The sequence below is a fragment of the Lissotriton helveticus genome, chromosome 2_1 (genome assembly GCF_964261635.1).
Source record: "Lissotriton helveticus chromosome 2_1, aLisHel1.1, whole genome shotgun sequence".
In the NCBI taxonomy this organism is placed as follows: domain Eukaryota; kingdom Metazoa; phylum Chordata; class Amphibia; order Caudata; family Salamandridae; genus Lissotriton; species Lissotriton helveticus.
The window spans coordinates 1,525,816,266-1,525,833,111 of NC_136059.1; the positions used below are offsets into that span (position 1 = coordinate 1,525,816,266).

The following is a 16,846-nucleotide window of genomic DNA, read 5'->3' on the forward strand; positions in this document are numbered from 1 at the left end:
AATACTTGCGTTGTAACAGCACTGCGTGGTAAAAGTTTTGTTGTAAAGGATGTTTCCCACAAAGTGAGGGACGCTTTAAGTGTTTTTGGAAAAAAAAGTGGCTTATTTACCAAAAAAAACGCATTAATGGCAGAATACCTTTGTTACTGTCTATGATGATTCCGTCTTCGTTGGTCTTTTTCGGGAGCTTGTCATGTCTGTTTGAGGGAATAACATGAACAGTGATTCATTTACTTGACTCTCTGGTGGTAACCCTTGCAGCATAGGAAAAACACAAGACTCCTTCAGAAGTTTAGTCTTTTATGCAGTGAAGCAACACTGATCTACAAAATATTTGTGCTGGTTATAATCTCCACATTGTGGCAAACGAAAAGCAACAGGTTGTTCCAAGTTGGTTTCAAGTCTTGAAGCGTCATCTTACATTCGGCGGCTTTAAGATCTGCAGCAACATGTTATTACTTACATATCTATAAAATGGAACATTGTAAATTTGAGGGTATATGAACTTGCGCAATAAACTACTTTATAACTGATGACCGTACACACCTTATTTTCCCGAATATAAGAGTATTCTACAGTTTCTCAGCCTTCTTCTAGAGGAGTCTAAAATAAGTTGCTAATCAATGCAAATATTATTTCTGTAAGCAAAAAGACTTTTACATCTGCTTGTTATTCCCCATTAGCGGTATCAGTGGTTACATTTCGTAGCTCAATATTTATAAGTTATTTTGGGTCTTTTATAAAAGTAGGAGTCTTTGTGGAATTATTGCACCTCGCCCATTTATAAAGAACACTATAATATGAAAGACCTGAATATTATCTGATCACCTTGCTTAGCTAGCAGACCCTTTCCTGGCTCTACACCTAGTTACATGTTTGTGTTTTTCGTGCTGCAGCATTTGGGTTAAAGCAGCAATCTCCAGATTTAGTCAACTCATACTTCAAAAGTTAATATCTCCTGACACCCCTTTGCATCAAGATCTGAAAATTAAAATGTGTTGTGTTTAAAACTCTAATCTACATATGGTTTTGGTGTGTGTCTATATACCAAAAATAAACTGCAGTAGTTACTGCTATGTGGAAACAATTGTCAAGTATGATGTTGAAACTGTTATTATCTGAGTCATATCTACAATGCTCACTGCTTCAAATGACCCAATGAAAATCCAGTTAGTGTGAAAAACAATTGCAGACTAAGGATACCCACCATCAAGCTTGGTTTATCTCCGGGGCTGCATTTATTCATTTTGCAGACTTCAGTATTTAACCTCTAAAACAGCAAATAGATTTTGAGTTTAGGCAAGAGCTAAATTTTTATACAACTGGTTTTGCTCTAGAGGCAATATAACTCTGACACCTCAGTGTATATCTTATACTTAAAGACACATTTTCAGAGTGGCATAACAAATGCTTTAAATGGGTTGAAACAGCTGTAATGGGGGAGGGGCTCTACAAGCGGTGTGGCCTAAGAAGCTTAATTGAGATCCTATCAAGAGACGGGCTGTTGTAAGTAATGGCATGGCCTTATGCAGGTGAATTTAATCCTAAACAGAGAATTTTCTGGACAAAGAATAACTCAAATCATAAGGCAACAAGATACTTATATAACACTTCATATACCATCAGTACCCCAACCCAATGCTATAAAACACCTGACAAGTCAAATGTAAAAGTAAGCAGTGCAATGACTTCTTGCTATAACAGCTGAATAGTCATCCGTACCAATATATATAGTATAATATCTTAGTCCTTGAAATACCAAGGATAAACTGCAGTAGACACCACAGATACTATTCAGGAATAAAATAACTCACTAACACCCTGAAAAAAGACCTCACAATTTCATCGGTCTTTAGTCCCATAGATGAAAATATTGGGCGTGCTCAGAAACAGGTTGATTTCAATCAGTGAGTGCTCATTGGGACCCCATTTCAATGGGCGATTCACTGGTCTTGATAATCAGGTAGCACAATGCCCGCCAACAGATGTTGTCCAGTACACTTCACATCTAGTTCGGACTCTATCACAATATGCTGAAGATAAAACATGAGGGCCATCAACCCAGTGACATTTCCCTTTGGCAGTGTATTTGTTTTTCTTCAGGAGGTGAAAGACGAAAATAGAGATTTTAAGATGGCCCTGTTTCAAAGTCAACTTATTTCCTTTGCAGGGGCTCAGCTATGGCCCACTTTAGAGCACTGGCACATAACTATGATAGGAGTCTCACAGAGTGTATTTTGTACTTTATAAAGAGGTCATCTTTGCATAGGTTAATTACTGTTTCCAGTGTATTGCTCTCTAATTAAGTCTTATTTCTAGAAGTTCAGACTAGTAGGATATCCTCTTTCCTCATTTGTGACTTCGAGACAGTTTCCTTGAGTGTACCTATTATTAGTTAAAGGTAGACCTGGGCATGTTTGTCTACACAGTGTGTGAATGTGAGAGGATGATATGGCCACATATACAATAGCCTGAATAGTGTTATGATTGTGCTAAGCATTCATCTTTTTGACTTGTTAAAGCTTTTGCATAATTGCTACGTTCTTATTGGTTCTCCCGTGTGTGAATTTGTTGATGCCGCTTTAGAGTTGAAGAATCAAAGAACCTCTTCTGGCAAATGTTACAAATACAGGGTTTCTCTCCTGTGTGCATTCGCTGATGTGTGATAAGGTGTGGTAACTGTCTGAAATTCTTTCCGCATATTCTACATGTATGTGGCTTCTCTCCGGTATGTATTCGCTGATGTATTACCAGGGCTTGTTTCTTGGCAAAACTTTTTCCACATTCACTGCATATGTAGGGCCTCTCTCCTGCATGTAATCTTTGATGTGCCAACAATGCCTGTAGCTGCTGGTAGGTCTTTCCACATTCATTACAGATGTATGACCTTTCTCCTGAATGTATTTGCTGATGCTCTGTCAATGTCTGTAATTGTTTGAAGCTCTTTCCACATTCATTACATACATAGGGTTTATCTGCAGTATGTAGTTGCTGATGCGCTGTTAACAAATGTAGATCTCTGAAACGTTTACCACATTCATTACATATATAAGGATTCTCTACTACAACTTCTCCATGACTTTTAAGGTTTGTTGATGATTGGAGCAAACTCTTCTCACATTCCCAGCATGTATTCTGTTCGTCTTCATTGTTCGTTCTCAAATGTGTGTTAATGCTTTTTTGCTTGCTAAAACAAATTCCACATTGACTACATATACACAGTTTTGTGTGTGTTTTCGGATGCACATTAATGTTTGTTGATTCGCTGAAAGTTTCTCTACATTCAGACCAGGGATCTGGTCCATGTCCTGTGTAATTTCCTTTATCTTTGGAGGTTTGACCAAAGCCTCTAGAGCAGTCCGTGATTGTAAATCCTTTCATTTCATTGTGGATTGTGGGATGGTTAATAAAATCTAAATTATTATTGAAGCTCCTCTCACAATCATTAAATGTGTGCATCATCTCCAAGCTGCTTCTTTGCTGTTGTTCAATGTTGTTGATGGACTGCCTCACACCTTTGGAATAGACAAAAAAATACACTTATCAATTTAAATAGATATTGACCACAACACCGTATTCCAACAACGACTAACACAGTAAGGAAAAGAGAATGGCAAAGCATGCTGGTTACCAATAGATCTGTGAGCCTCTCTGCTATGATTATAATTCACATTTATCAAAGCAATACCATACCAAGCAGAAGGAAGTTATAACCAAATAAATATGACACAACACAAGTACAGGCCAGAGCAGGAATATGTGACAGTTGTTCTAGTGATTAATATTATAACCATCAAACAGATGCAAAAAATGCAATAAACTTGCTATGTTCCAAACTAAAAAAAGGGCTTATATCTTGACAGACACACAGTTTTCAATTATATGTTGTATCTAGCATAAAACAAGTTAAAATAAAGAACAAAGAAGTATTCTGCAGCCAGGGTTAGTACAAAGAATGAATTAAAAAGAAAGCCTCATGCAGGGTGGGGACTGGATGCTAAAAAAACATGGCGCATAACTAGAGGAGCTCCTGTACCCCTGAGCTCTCGCTGCCTAAATATCATGTTCAACCTGATCTGTACCAGTTCTACCAACTTGTAGGGGAGTGGGTGGTATGCACCTTTCTGGTACTGTCTTTGTTGTGCCTGGAATCTCTCGACCGCCAGGGAAGGGAGGCATATCACTGATTGTGGGTGGCCCCACTCTTCCCACTCTCTCTCACTCTCTTAGGCTGCAAGAAGGTTTGGGCTGAAACCTGGGAGGTGCAGTATGGCACTGCCTGCTGCTGGGTGAAAGTAGGGCCAGCCAGGTGCAATCTGTGGTGGAGGACCAAAAGAATAGGCTGCTAGTAGGAAGAAAAGATCCGAGTGGGGACGAAGTGGTGGTGGTGGTGATGATGATAATCCCCTGCAGACGATAGCTGGTTGGAACATCTGGTATCTTAAAAGCTGGCCTGTAGCTTATAGAGTAAATGTGCACAATAGTGAGGGACATATGATATACTTACGAGGGCATGTGAAAGGACCTGAAGCAGCCATATTGTGTGGCTAGTCTGCAGACAAGAACGATATGAGATGAAACCACCTGAGAAAAGGAACCTGCTCATGTGGGCTGAAGGGCACAGCAGTGATTGTGTGATGGTGCGGGCTGGTCAATGATCAGGGTGCTAACAACATACCACAGGATGATCAGTCACATAATTGGGTCGGTCGCCCTGGCAGGTGGTAGTGGATACTTGGTGTGGGGCATGCCCAGCGGCCTTCAAATACCAACATCATCCTCTTGCGAAGTCGGCGGTCCAGTGGAGGTCTTCGCTAAACCAATCGACCCAACTCACCATACGGCGGTCGGACAGCCGAGCTCACCGCAGTTGGACCACCACCGCTGATACGGCAGTTCATGGGACCGCCAAACTCGTAAAAAGACCCCCAGTCTTACGAGATTATACAATCCTTTAGAATACTTATACAGGGCAGTCGAAACAGTACTAATACTATCAATTAAAGCTGAAAAAGCATTTAATTCCTTGGAATGGCAAATCACGTGGTAACTGTTAGACAGGATGAGATTTGACCCAGGTTCCCATCTTACATCAAAACCCTCTGCCAGAATAAAAGTAAATGGAGTACTATACCACATTTTTATGCTTCATGGTGGTACAAGTCAGGGTTGCTCCTTGATCATATTACTCTTTCTTGTTCACCATTTGGGGTAATGGCCTTTTGGATCAGGCAAGATGCTTTCCTTTGTGGTCTTGGCAGGTTGGATACTTGGAATGAAGGTGTATACTAGTTTAACGACCATATACTGCTAAATTTCGCAGACCTAGACTCCACTATAGTAGGCTAAACACATGACTTACGATTACCTGTGGTATATTTGTCCTCTATCCAGGCACAGTCTTCACATGAAACCTCAAAACCTGCCTCTTCGACAGACCCCCTCCTTGATGGACTGGAACCTGCAACCCACCCTCCCCCCAGCGCTTTGAGACCCTTACGGGTGAGTAGTCGCGCCTACCAAACACCTGATTGATTGATTGAGTCCAGGATGGCTCATCAGATGTTCCTTACCAGTCAAACCACAGGGTTTTAATTAAGTACCTGTAATTTTTTGGAGCAGAAAACAGGGAACGCTGTTTGCAAAAGTCATTGGTGCAAGCTCCACCCTTCTCTGGTGAGTCATCCCACATTACGCAAAAAGATCACACTAGCCACATTGATACACAGGCTTCAGAGCACCTCATACTCGATTGGGGTTGATTTTTTTTTCAGAAAGTGGAGAAGATCCTACACAGCTTTGGGATACTCCTTGCTCAGCAAACCTCACTAGTTACTCTGCAGAATCGTTTGTTCTACTGCACATCACAACATATTACTTAACCTCTTAGCTAGTTATAGTTTAATTAATGGGCTCTGTGCCCCTTCAATGCCCACTCTAAGCATGTCATATGTGAGAAAGGTTATGCAGAGGTATTGTATGCTAAGATAAAACATGTAATTGACTCACCATGACATCAACTATAGTATCAGAATGAGACACCACACAGAGGTAAATAAAGCAAAAGGAGTAATCATTAAAAAGCTCTGTTGTAGTGTTAAAGATGATTTATAAAAGAGACAAATACCCAGGGAAAGCGGGTGTCCAGGCGCTAAGGGGAAGAAAGTATTAGACATACACATGAAGTCTAATTAAACAGCTTTTGAAACGAAGACTAAGAGGAATAGCCTTCCATGTTTTGATGGTGAAAAGGGGGAAATAATGATTTCATGTAGTCCTCCAAGGTAGAGTGTAGAATGTTATGCCATTGTCAAAATACATTGAAAAGGCAAGGTTTTTGCATAGGGAACCAGTTCAAGGATTTGAGATCAGAGGTGATTATGGAACGTTGTTGAGTCCTAGCATTAGCTGTGCAGTATTATTTTGAATGTGCTGAAGCCTGGCTTAGAGGAAAGCAGGCAGGCCTGCAGAAATGAATTACAGTTCTCAAAGATAGAATTAATTAGGGCTCTGCCTACAGACTTTCTTATTGATTACAGTAGCACTGAGATGCTTTTTTTTATACAATTTTCATTAGAATAAAGCAGGTGGAAGTAATTATCCTTATGTCAGAGAAAAAGGGGGAGTTTTCGATCAACAATGACACCTAAGTTGCAAGCAGAGTTGACAGAAATATGAGATGGGCATTGTTCCTCTGGGAAACCATGCCGCCGTTCAAGTCCAGTTGTTGCCAAATATTAGGATCTCTGCCAGTGTTTGAAGAAGAGACTTATAGTCCCTCCATTTTACATGCCTGAGGACACGCAGGGCGGGTCACCATTGGAGCAGAGACTTCAAGACGGCCCACTGCAGTCAAGGTGATATCCCAGATATACCAGACTCGGATCGACAATGCTCCACATACCATACAGTTCTAAATGGGAATCTGACCTTGGTTCACCAACTGATGGCAACTGGGAAGAGTAACTAAATTATACCGACTGGTTTCCAAATAGTGCAATATGAAACCCTCTGTAGGGATTACTACACATAAACGCAACTGTTTAAGCCTGGTATGGCATATAATGACGTGCCTGAGGATTGCAGCAAAAGGGGTACATTCTAAGATAAGGTCTGGTCATATTCTAAGATAAGTTAATTTTGTACGGCTATGGCCCTGATTGCAAGTTATGTGGATCTTAATTAACTAGTTTTTATGAGTTATATTCGTTCTGCATAATTACGAAATGTTTGGGTTTTCCTCACCTGGTTTTACAGAGTGGAGAAAACTAAACACAGCCAAGCCAAACACGGCCAAGCCTCAATTCTTCTTTCTATCTAATGGGGACAATACTGTGTTCCTCATGTTGGAAAAAAGCTTTCCCTACCCCCCTTTCTGCCCTTGCGGCCCCTCTCTTCACCGCCCAACACCCCTACAGGCCCATACATAATTGAGCACTTGCTCAGAGCAGGTGCAAAATGTATGAGGTAATCTACATGCAATAGGGCATTTTGTGTGTTTTACGACTGGAAAAATCGGTACCACACTTTAAATCCAGATTCGATTGAATCCTACTCTTGAGTTCATGCTATTGAGGTGATTTTACCAGTAATGGTAAAATGCATATGATTTAACCACGGCCTCAGTACCATGCAACTCGGAATAACAGCCTATATGTGATAGGTTGGAAAGATCACAACTAGGCCTGTTCGCTTGGAATTAAAGGTTTTGTTGTTAAGGATGTGGGAGGATGCGCCTCCATTCAAAATAAAATCCTAAAGAATCCAGGCCATAGCATGGAGGGATGTGGCAAAGAGTATTGAAGAGGTGCCTAAGGTTGGGACCTGGTTCTGGCACTTAACTGCAGAAGGAGGGCTGTATGTCTGAGGCCAGAGGATGCCACAAACGTTTGAGAAGATTTGGGGGCAAAGGATGACTTTAATGGGCTAACTTGAAGGGCTGCACCTAAACCTCAACCGTATAAGGTGGACAGAAAAACGCCCAAGTCTATCTTCTCCTACTAAATGTTTTTCATTTTGTTATTGCTTACTGCCCAGTGATGGAAGCATTATGTTGTGACATTATTGTGTTTTTATCCAGGAGCCTAAATCGATATTTCTATTTTATGCCCTTGTTCGGTTATAATCAATAATATCCCTATAACGGCATAGTAATCATATCCATATTCAGTCGTAGCACATGCTGTCACATTAAGCAAGACTACTTCCTCAGACTCCTAGAAAGCACAACGAGTTCTCTAAACAAACCAAACCTCCAGCAACCTGGGAAATCCCCCTTGCTTTTGTTTTGATTTCGTCCTAGAACTCCTGTAAAGCACTGTAAGAACGGCCAGTTCTTAGTGACATCTTTATTGACGTCTTATGTCCAACCTTACGTCAAACCCGGCACCTTTCAGGTATAAATATACCAACGCTGCCTTAAGCAAACACACGGTGGTGGTTTTGGAGCAGAGCAGCTATCTATTAGCCCGAGAGCCCAGCTGATGCGAGAGCCCACGGACGCTGCCCCTCCCTTTTGACGCACTGAGAGAGACGCTGTCTTTTCTCCTGCCGAGAAATCCAGCTCTGGTGTTTCCAGATACCTTCCCGGGTTACTGGGATATCGAGTCCTGAGAGAGAGATACAAGACCTCCTGCTTTCTACTAACCCAGTAACGGAGCTGACCAAAACCTTAGAGAGAATTCTTGACTCAGATTCTTGGCAAAACCAACTTAACTTAAACTGCTACTTACTTACTCCTTCCCACGTATTAGGCTTAGGTCAGGTACACCGGGGTAGGCGTATTTAGAAGCACCAGTTGAGTACGTTAGTCAATGTATATAAGTATGTATATATTTTATCTATTTTAAAGTATCTTATGGCTAAGAAACCATATCAATGCTTTTACAGTATTATTTTATAATCCTCCTTTTACTGTATGCACTTTACTTTACTATGAGTATTGCAATTGTGGCAATTCATTTCTCTTGCATGAGAAAGAAGACTGCTCAATAAATAACAGGTTAAACTTCTCCTCGCTTAGTCGAGAAAGTTTCTAGTGACCTCTGAGCTAGCTGGCAAAACTTAAGTCTAATATAGTCAGTAGAGACCTAGATAACCTCAGTCCTACGTCTACACTGCTGAATATATTATTCCAATGCGCAGAGCCTATTGGGAATATAGGAACTACACTACATGGCGCCCAATGTTTGGTAAGGCGATAAATCTAACGCAAGACGTTAGAGTAACTCAGTCGTGCTTTTTCACACAGACCCCTTTTCCCGTAAATACTCCAAAAGACGTCTGAAGTGGGTAAAAGGTTAAAATCCGTCAGAGCTTAGTAGGAAGAGATTCCTATGTATAGTTTTTGGTTTAGTCAACGTTGAAGGATACAGTGTTCCAAAATATTGTGCACCTAATCTTTGTTTCCTTGAAACCTGATCTGCAACCAAAAAACCTTTTGCCAGTAAAATGCCTGACGGAGACGAAGAAAGAGATGCTACAGCGTCTCAACTGTTGTTGGAAGACACAACTCTCCAACAGAATGACCCGAATGCTATACTCATTCCGGTCAACATAAGAAAACTATAACTCTTAAACTTATAGAAAACGGACTGACATCACGAGGTGGTATAGTCATATTCGTGATAGAGGCCCATGAATATCGTCAGACAGAGGTATTCTATTCATGGATAAACTTTCCAGCAGCAAACGCTGTCACACACGACTTCCACTATTACAAAATAGAGGAACCTCCGGATGAATACACTCCTTTCGAGGAGAAAGAAATCCCATTAAAATACCAAGAGCACCTGCTCTGGTTTAAAGGCGCCCTAAAACATAACAATCACATCACCAGGCTCGGTCCACTAGGTAGACCAGGAGCAACGTGGCCGGTTCTAGCCAGCTACACACCACATCCAGACATCGAAAAAATGTCAGTACCAGAACTTTTAGCACAACTAAAACAACTGATTAAAATACATAGACAATTAGTCCTATATGTAATGCGGACTTCAACAGTCCAACCAGCTATTAACATTCCACAGCTGACCCCTCATCAGGGGAATACAAACAAAATAACACCACAGAACATACAATCATGTCTTGGTAAAGTACCCGCAAAACGGGAACAAATTCTATTCTGGTTCGCACAAAAAATTACTCAAATAGAGGCAGTAATTCCGGATACTACACCCACTGAGAAACACAGAATTCTGACTATCTGCCTTCCAATGGGGCTGGCACCACATGTGGAAGACTGTGACACTTGGGGCACAGTCTTTGCTTCCATTTACACAAAAACACATGGTGTTCCGTCCATGGCGGTTATACCAGATGTGCTAAGACAGATTCAAAATGAATACGGTCCAGAACCTGCTTTAACTCTGGGTATGAAATTACTGAAAGATTTCAAGCAGGTCTCGGCTATATTATTAGCCAACATAAAAGGAGAAGCAGCATCTGTGGCGATCCGCCAGAAATTGAGAGAGACAGATATAGCAGACCAACCAATTGAACTTGCCAGAATCATAGAAAAATCCTATGAAGAACTAGGAAGAGATAGTTTGGGTGGTAAACCAGTAAAACCCCAACTAACTGAAAATCCTGTAAAGATATTTATTAAAAATAATCTAAACACTCCAAAAAAGAGCTGGGATGGAAATAAACAATCCACTCCCAAAGAAAAAAGATTCCAGTCCAGAGGAAGGTCTCCTCGGCGGAGAGAAAGATCTCCGGACCAAGGACTCAAGTCTCCCCAGAGGGAGCCCTCTGAGAAAAGATACAACCTTAGAAATAGGGATAATCTGAAAAAACCTGATAGATATCAAGATATTGATACACGTCCCTCTCGATCTTTTCAGACTTCCTCGCAGAAATCGGAAAGAAGAGGACGGTCAGAACACAGGGAAGAGCACGTCAAGTCCAAAGACAAAGAACCTGCTCAACAAAGTAATAAATTACAATTTCCAAGAAAGAAGGTAGCCAGTATTAAAATAATTAAACATGCAGAGGATACTGAGGACACAACTGAAAAACAGAGAGTGGGCCCACACAATGCTAGACAGCGCAGCAGAAGTGACAATAGCTCGCAAGATCCTGATGAATCATCTGGAGACAGTGGACACGAATGAATACATTCAGGTGGAAACTGCGGATACCAGAGTTAGCAAACCTTTTAAAATATACAAAATAACACTGCGTATAGAGGGAGATAAGACTAGGAAAGTAAGGGGTCTATTTTGGGATAACCTTTCCAAAGGCTATGACATCCTTTTAGCTGAGAAAGACTGGCCACCAGAGTTTGTCAGGGAGTGCCCTCATGGAGAAGAAATGATTATGCCTGCCTTCTCAAATCATATTCCAATTCATAGAAAATATACATATGCAAGAAAATGGGCAGTAGCCCAAGCTCCTGCATTATATAAAAATCATGTAGGATGGGATGAGGACTCTCCTCCTCACAAAATCCAGTTAAAGTGTCAACCAACTGCACAAAGGCAGTATCCAATTAAGCAAGAACCTAAAAAACAAGTCAGGGAGATCTTAGATCAACTTGAATACCAGGGGGTGATTGAAACATGCACCTCACAAATGAACAATCCTTTGTTTTCTGTCTCCAAGCCAGACGATTCATATCGTCTAGTTCAGGACTACAGTCACCTTAACTCATGTTGCAAGACATTTGCAGTACAAAACTCACATAGTGCGGCACTAATGAATAACATCGTGCGCAAAAAATACAAAACAACATTAGACATCTCTAATGGATCCTTTTGTCAAAACATTGCACCGGAAAGCAGGTATTTGACCGCTTTCTCAATAATGGGGTCGCAGAAAAATTTCTGTCGACTCCCACAGGGATTCAAGAATAGCCCAGGATTATTCTCAGCAAGAGTAACAGAGTTACTACAAATATATGATGATGAGGCATTATCATATGTCGATGACATCTATCTGACAGATGATGACTTGGATACTCACTTGAAAAGAGTGAACACCATAATACTTGGGTTCGCAGCAGAGGGTTACAAATTCAACTTTAAAAAGTCACGAATTGCCCATCTAACTGTCCTATTTTTAGGTTATGAATTATCAAGTGAAGGCAAAAGCCTAGCGGACAATTTCTTAGAGAAATGCGCAGTACTCCAAGCACCAAAAACGCTGAAGAACTTACAATCAATACTAGGTTTCCTGAATTTCGGAAGAACTTACATTCTAAATTATGCAGAGAGGGTTAAACCTCTCTATGAACTAATAAAACCTGATTTTAAATCAATCAATTGGACTCAAAAACACACAGAAATTTTGAGATCATTGCAAACAGACATGTTAGCTAAAACAAAATTGCAAACTCGCGATAACACACGCAACCTTGTAATGCAAGTCATCCCAGGAAGATGCGGATTCACGTACCTGACCTCTAATGAGGGAGAAACGGTACCAAAAGCTTACAAATCACATTTGTACACAAAAGCTGAAATGAAATTCAGTTCAACTGAAAAAATTCTAACTGCGGTTCAGGCTGCTGTAGCAAAAGAGAGAGCCCTAGCACAAGGTAAACGAATAATAATTGTTACACCAGTACCAGCCCTAGAAGCGGTTACAAAAGCAAGCATTCCAAATGCTAAGGCACTACATCCGAGATGGATCCAATGGGTTAATTCTCTTGCTGCAACAGACGTAGTATACAAATTTGATCCTAATTTAAAAACACAAGAATTTCTACAATATGAATATGAATGTCCTCTGCCGACTGAAATTCTGCCTCTAGAACATTACGGCTGTGTAATATATACAGACGGATCAGCACAACCCGCAGTTGGTGGTAAGCAAGCTTACAGAGCTGCGTGCGCGATTGTTAAAGGTCGTTGGCACAAAGGAAAATTTAGACCACTGGTCACTAAAACCCAATCCCTAGGAGATTGTACAGCTCAGCGAGCTGAATTACTAGCATTTAAGATGGCGCTTGAAAACACCGATCGCGAATTCCCCACATTAATAGTGTGTGATTCATATTACTGCGTCCAGTCTTATAATGAATACTTGCAGAACTGGGTTCAAAACGGTTTCAAAGATGCAAAAGGTGGCACAATCAAGCATAAAACGCTTTGGGAACAAGTAGTTCTTTTACAGAAGGAACTACAAAAGACTCACGTGATCCATACACTGAGTCATCAACGTGATGGCGTTCACGTTGCGGGGAATTCATTGGCTGATGAAGCCGCGAAGGCAGCTGTGCAAACGGCTTCAGTAGCTGCTATCACCCGGTCAAAAACAAAAATAGACAGCGATGTAATGCAAGCTGTCAGTGCTTCGGTAAAAGATGATAGAAAATCACTCCCGAAAGGCTTTCCAGTAAAGTACTCATACATAACTGATGCGAATAATGTTCCTTTTGCTTGAATCCCTTGAGTGGGGGATAGGGCAATTCCAAACATGGAACACAGGTTAGGACTAATTACAGTGGCACACGAAGGGCTGGCTTCTGCACATGCTGGTGTTTCCTCCACAATATCGTTATTAAAACAGAGATATTGGTGGCCGCGCATGAGAATACAAACTAAGAACTATGTTCTAGAATGCGAAATATGCCAAAGAATGAAAGTATCAACAGTGAAACGACCAACACAGACGCCCCTTCTAATCTCAGATAAACCATTAGCTTGTGTTTACCTGGACCACTGTGGTCCCTTACAAAGGGATGGCAACTATAAATATATCATGGTCGCAGTGGATTCCTGCACGAGATTCATTTGGATGTGGCCCCAGAGCTCGGCTGACGCCAGAACTGTTATAAAAGATTTGCGAGTCTGTATCGGCACATACGCAATTGGCATGCTACATTCTGACCAGGGTCCTGCTTTTAGCTCTCGAGCTTATAAGGAGGCCATGACCAGCATGGGCATTGCATTGCGGTACTCTTGTCCCTTCCATCCTGAGGGAAATGGGATTGTGGAAAGAAAAAACCGAGACATAAAGCAATCTATAACGGCGAGGGTATTAGGTTCGGGTGATGGGTGAGTCCAACATTTAACAAGTGTCCAACGTAGTCTTAATAATTTGCCAAGAAATTCTCTGAAAGGTTTCAGTCCGTACGCACTATTGTTCGGGACTAGAATGCATATTCAGGACCTCGATAGTCAGACTTCAGTGGTAGAAGAAAAATGCTTTGATATCAAAGATCGTTTGGCTATTTTACAAAACTTAAATGAAACAAGAAAAGACCTGAGCAACGTAAAGTTAAAACAGCAGCCAACAGCCACTGAAGATAAACCACCTGTCCCAGCAAGGCCTGTCTGGATTCCAAAGATTGGGGATCTGGTCAGAGAGAAGATCGCGGTGAAGAAGGAATTTGGGCCTTCTTACAGAAAAGCAGTACCTGTCTTAGCTATCAGCGGAACAAGATCAGTTGTACTACCGCCCCTTGCTGGTAAAAAGGAGAATCGAGTTGTATCCATCGACCTGGTAAAACCCCAATCATGTGGCCAATAATAAGTAGTAGGCCCAGTGGACTCCCAAGATGTAGCAGAACACCAAAACTTGCTACAATACAAGAGGTTCAAACTGAGAGACTAATCACATTTGATAAACCTGCAGTGAAAAAAAAAGGACTATGCAACAATGCCATGGAACTTGTGCCTCTTGAAACCCAAATTGCAACAGTTCGTAAAGAAACACCTGTCTACAACGATGTAGCCTCGGACTATGCAATGAAACAAAAGATGCAAAAGCAAATAAAAATTCGGAAGCGATTCCAACAATTGACAGAACTGCATCCGGCTACTTCATCAATTTCGATGACTTTTCTGAGGATCCAAGCGAGCCTGAAGAACAGCCAACAACAAAAACTTTTAAAGACAAAGTAACATAACTCTTTCATCAACTCAAAGAAACCTATCTGATTTCTCCATGGATTGAATTTTTGATTGTGTTAGGTGTACTTTTCCTCCTGCTTTGGCTCATCATGGTTCTTTGTTTAGGAAGATTTATTGAGGGAAAATACAGTACAATGGACACAGCAAGTCAGAACATCAACTTGGTCCTAAAGCCTCACAAGTCATCTCACATCGAGAAAAGAGAACTATCATCAGTGAATGTCACAGCCAATCCAATACCCGGTGGGGTAGCTTGGGACAAAACGGATTACGAAATCTATGGCCCGGTTGAGCTCTTGAAATATCCACATCAGTTAAAGATTTCATTAAGTGACTTTGTAAAACCGAGTACATTCTCTGATGATTGGGACTTTGAAAGTATTAATGATATGATGTCAGATTTAGTAATGTCAGCAAAATTGACAGAACATGATTATTTACAGGGTTCATCAAATTATGAAGAAATGTATTGCTACAATCACTATGCACATCACTATTTGCACAAATCTGCTCAACCTAGAAATGTTTTAATTATAATCAATGGGAACATTGTGCAACTCCACCGAAAGGTAGTTCAAAAACATTTTTCGGGAAATTCCCGTACTTCTCAGGATTTAACACAAGTGATGCAGAAACGTTTTATTTCAAAATGTTAAATAAGACAGGAATGAAAACAATGCTGACAAACACTAAATTGATCTATTCGGAAACATTTTATGAAAAAATGAACACATTTGGTTTTGATTTTTGGAAAAACAACATTGAAACAAAAACCATCTGGGGTACCAAAGATTGGCAGGTCCAAGGTCTAGAAGCATTATTCAGAGCCTGCATGATCCCAGAACAAATTATATTCTTGAATGACACCATTCAACAGACTACCTGTCTTGGCCTAGCCAAGATAAAAGATTTAAACAAACCGTCTATTCCAAAGCAAATACCTGACAGTAATAGCACTACAGATGTTGAGATAGACGTATCCCATATTTTTAACCAAAACAGAACACATCCTGATTGGAAAAAATGGTTGATCTGGCCCACAGACACAAATAACTGTCAAGATAGATTCCTGAACAAAACGCAGAGGTTAAAAATGACCAGGCCAGACCCAAGATACTCCCAGAGACAACATCCAGGGATAGTTACAACATACAGTGTAGGGAAACTCTGCCTCGAATGGCTACAGAAATCCACACTGGCTGAAATTAAGCAACACTTGACTTTACTTAAAGACGGTGCTGACTTGCGTGATTTCATAATGGGACCACGCAAACAGCGTCAAAAACGTTTCATAGCGGCCGGTATATACGCTACTTACAACGAAGCTTGGAAAGTGATGCAAATTAAAACAGCAGAAAAAATAAGAGAAATTGATCGTATTAATTTGGAAAAATCATTTTCTGTTGTGGACAATGGGTTAATGACTCTGTCCTCCAGAATATATTCTGTATTCACAGTATTGTATCCTCTGCTATTGATATCATAGAACAAGACTTACTTATGTTACAACACGGTCAGTTCCAATTACGTTCTATTGTACAGCTTGGCTGGACGTTGCAAAATCTTTGTTCAGGCTATGTGCACTGGCATTTAATCAACACAACGTCATTATTCTCTATCTTTAACCTTACTGATACAAAAATCAGTTTGGCACAAAAAGGAGCAGACTATACGATTCTGAGCATTGAAAAACTTGAGAGATTACCATTGACAATGTCAGAAAGACCTGTCATTGAATGGATAATACACGGAATAATCACAATTCCGATAACAACTTTCCAATTTAAATACTGTCAAGAGTATATACCAGCGGGCCAGTATGAAAGGTTGGGTAAAGGGTACATTAAGTCATCATGGAAATTACCTTATACACACACATGTTAAAGTGAAAAGAAACAGAATGTATTTCTTAGTGGGAAAAATTGTAAACAGTCACTAAGCTGTATACTTCTGTGTCAAGGTATTAACCTGCATGGGGCCTGTGAGGG

At 40.7% G+C, this 16,846-nt stretch overlaps 1 protein-coding gene across 4 annotated transcripts in view; it reads right to left on the reverse strand.

Moving 5' to 3' along the window:
* Nucleotides 1-289: 289 nt before the first annotated feature.
* LOC144818760 (uncharacterized) overlaps nucleotides 290-16,846 on the reverse strand; it is a 155,453-nt gene continuing 138,896 nt past the window's right edge. For all 4 annotated transcript variants that reach the window (XM_078676484.1, XM_078676485.1, XM_078676482.1 and 1 more), the window contains one exon: nucleotides 290-3,515. Coding sequence is in view for 2 of the 4 variants with exons in the window: in XM_078676482.1 (XP_078532608.1) it covers nucleotides 2,545-3,515 (971 nt within the window). In the remaining 2 variants the exon portion in view is untranslated. The remainder of the gene's footprint in view (nucleotides 3,516-16,846) is intronic.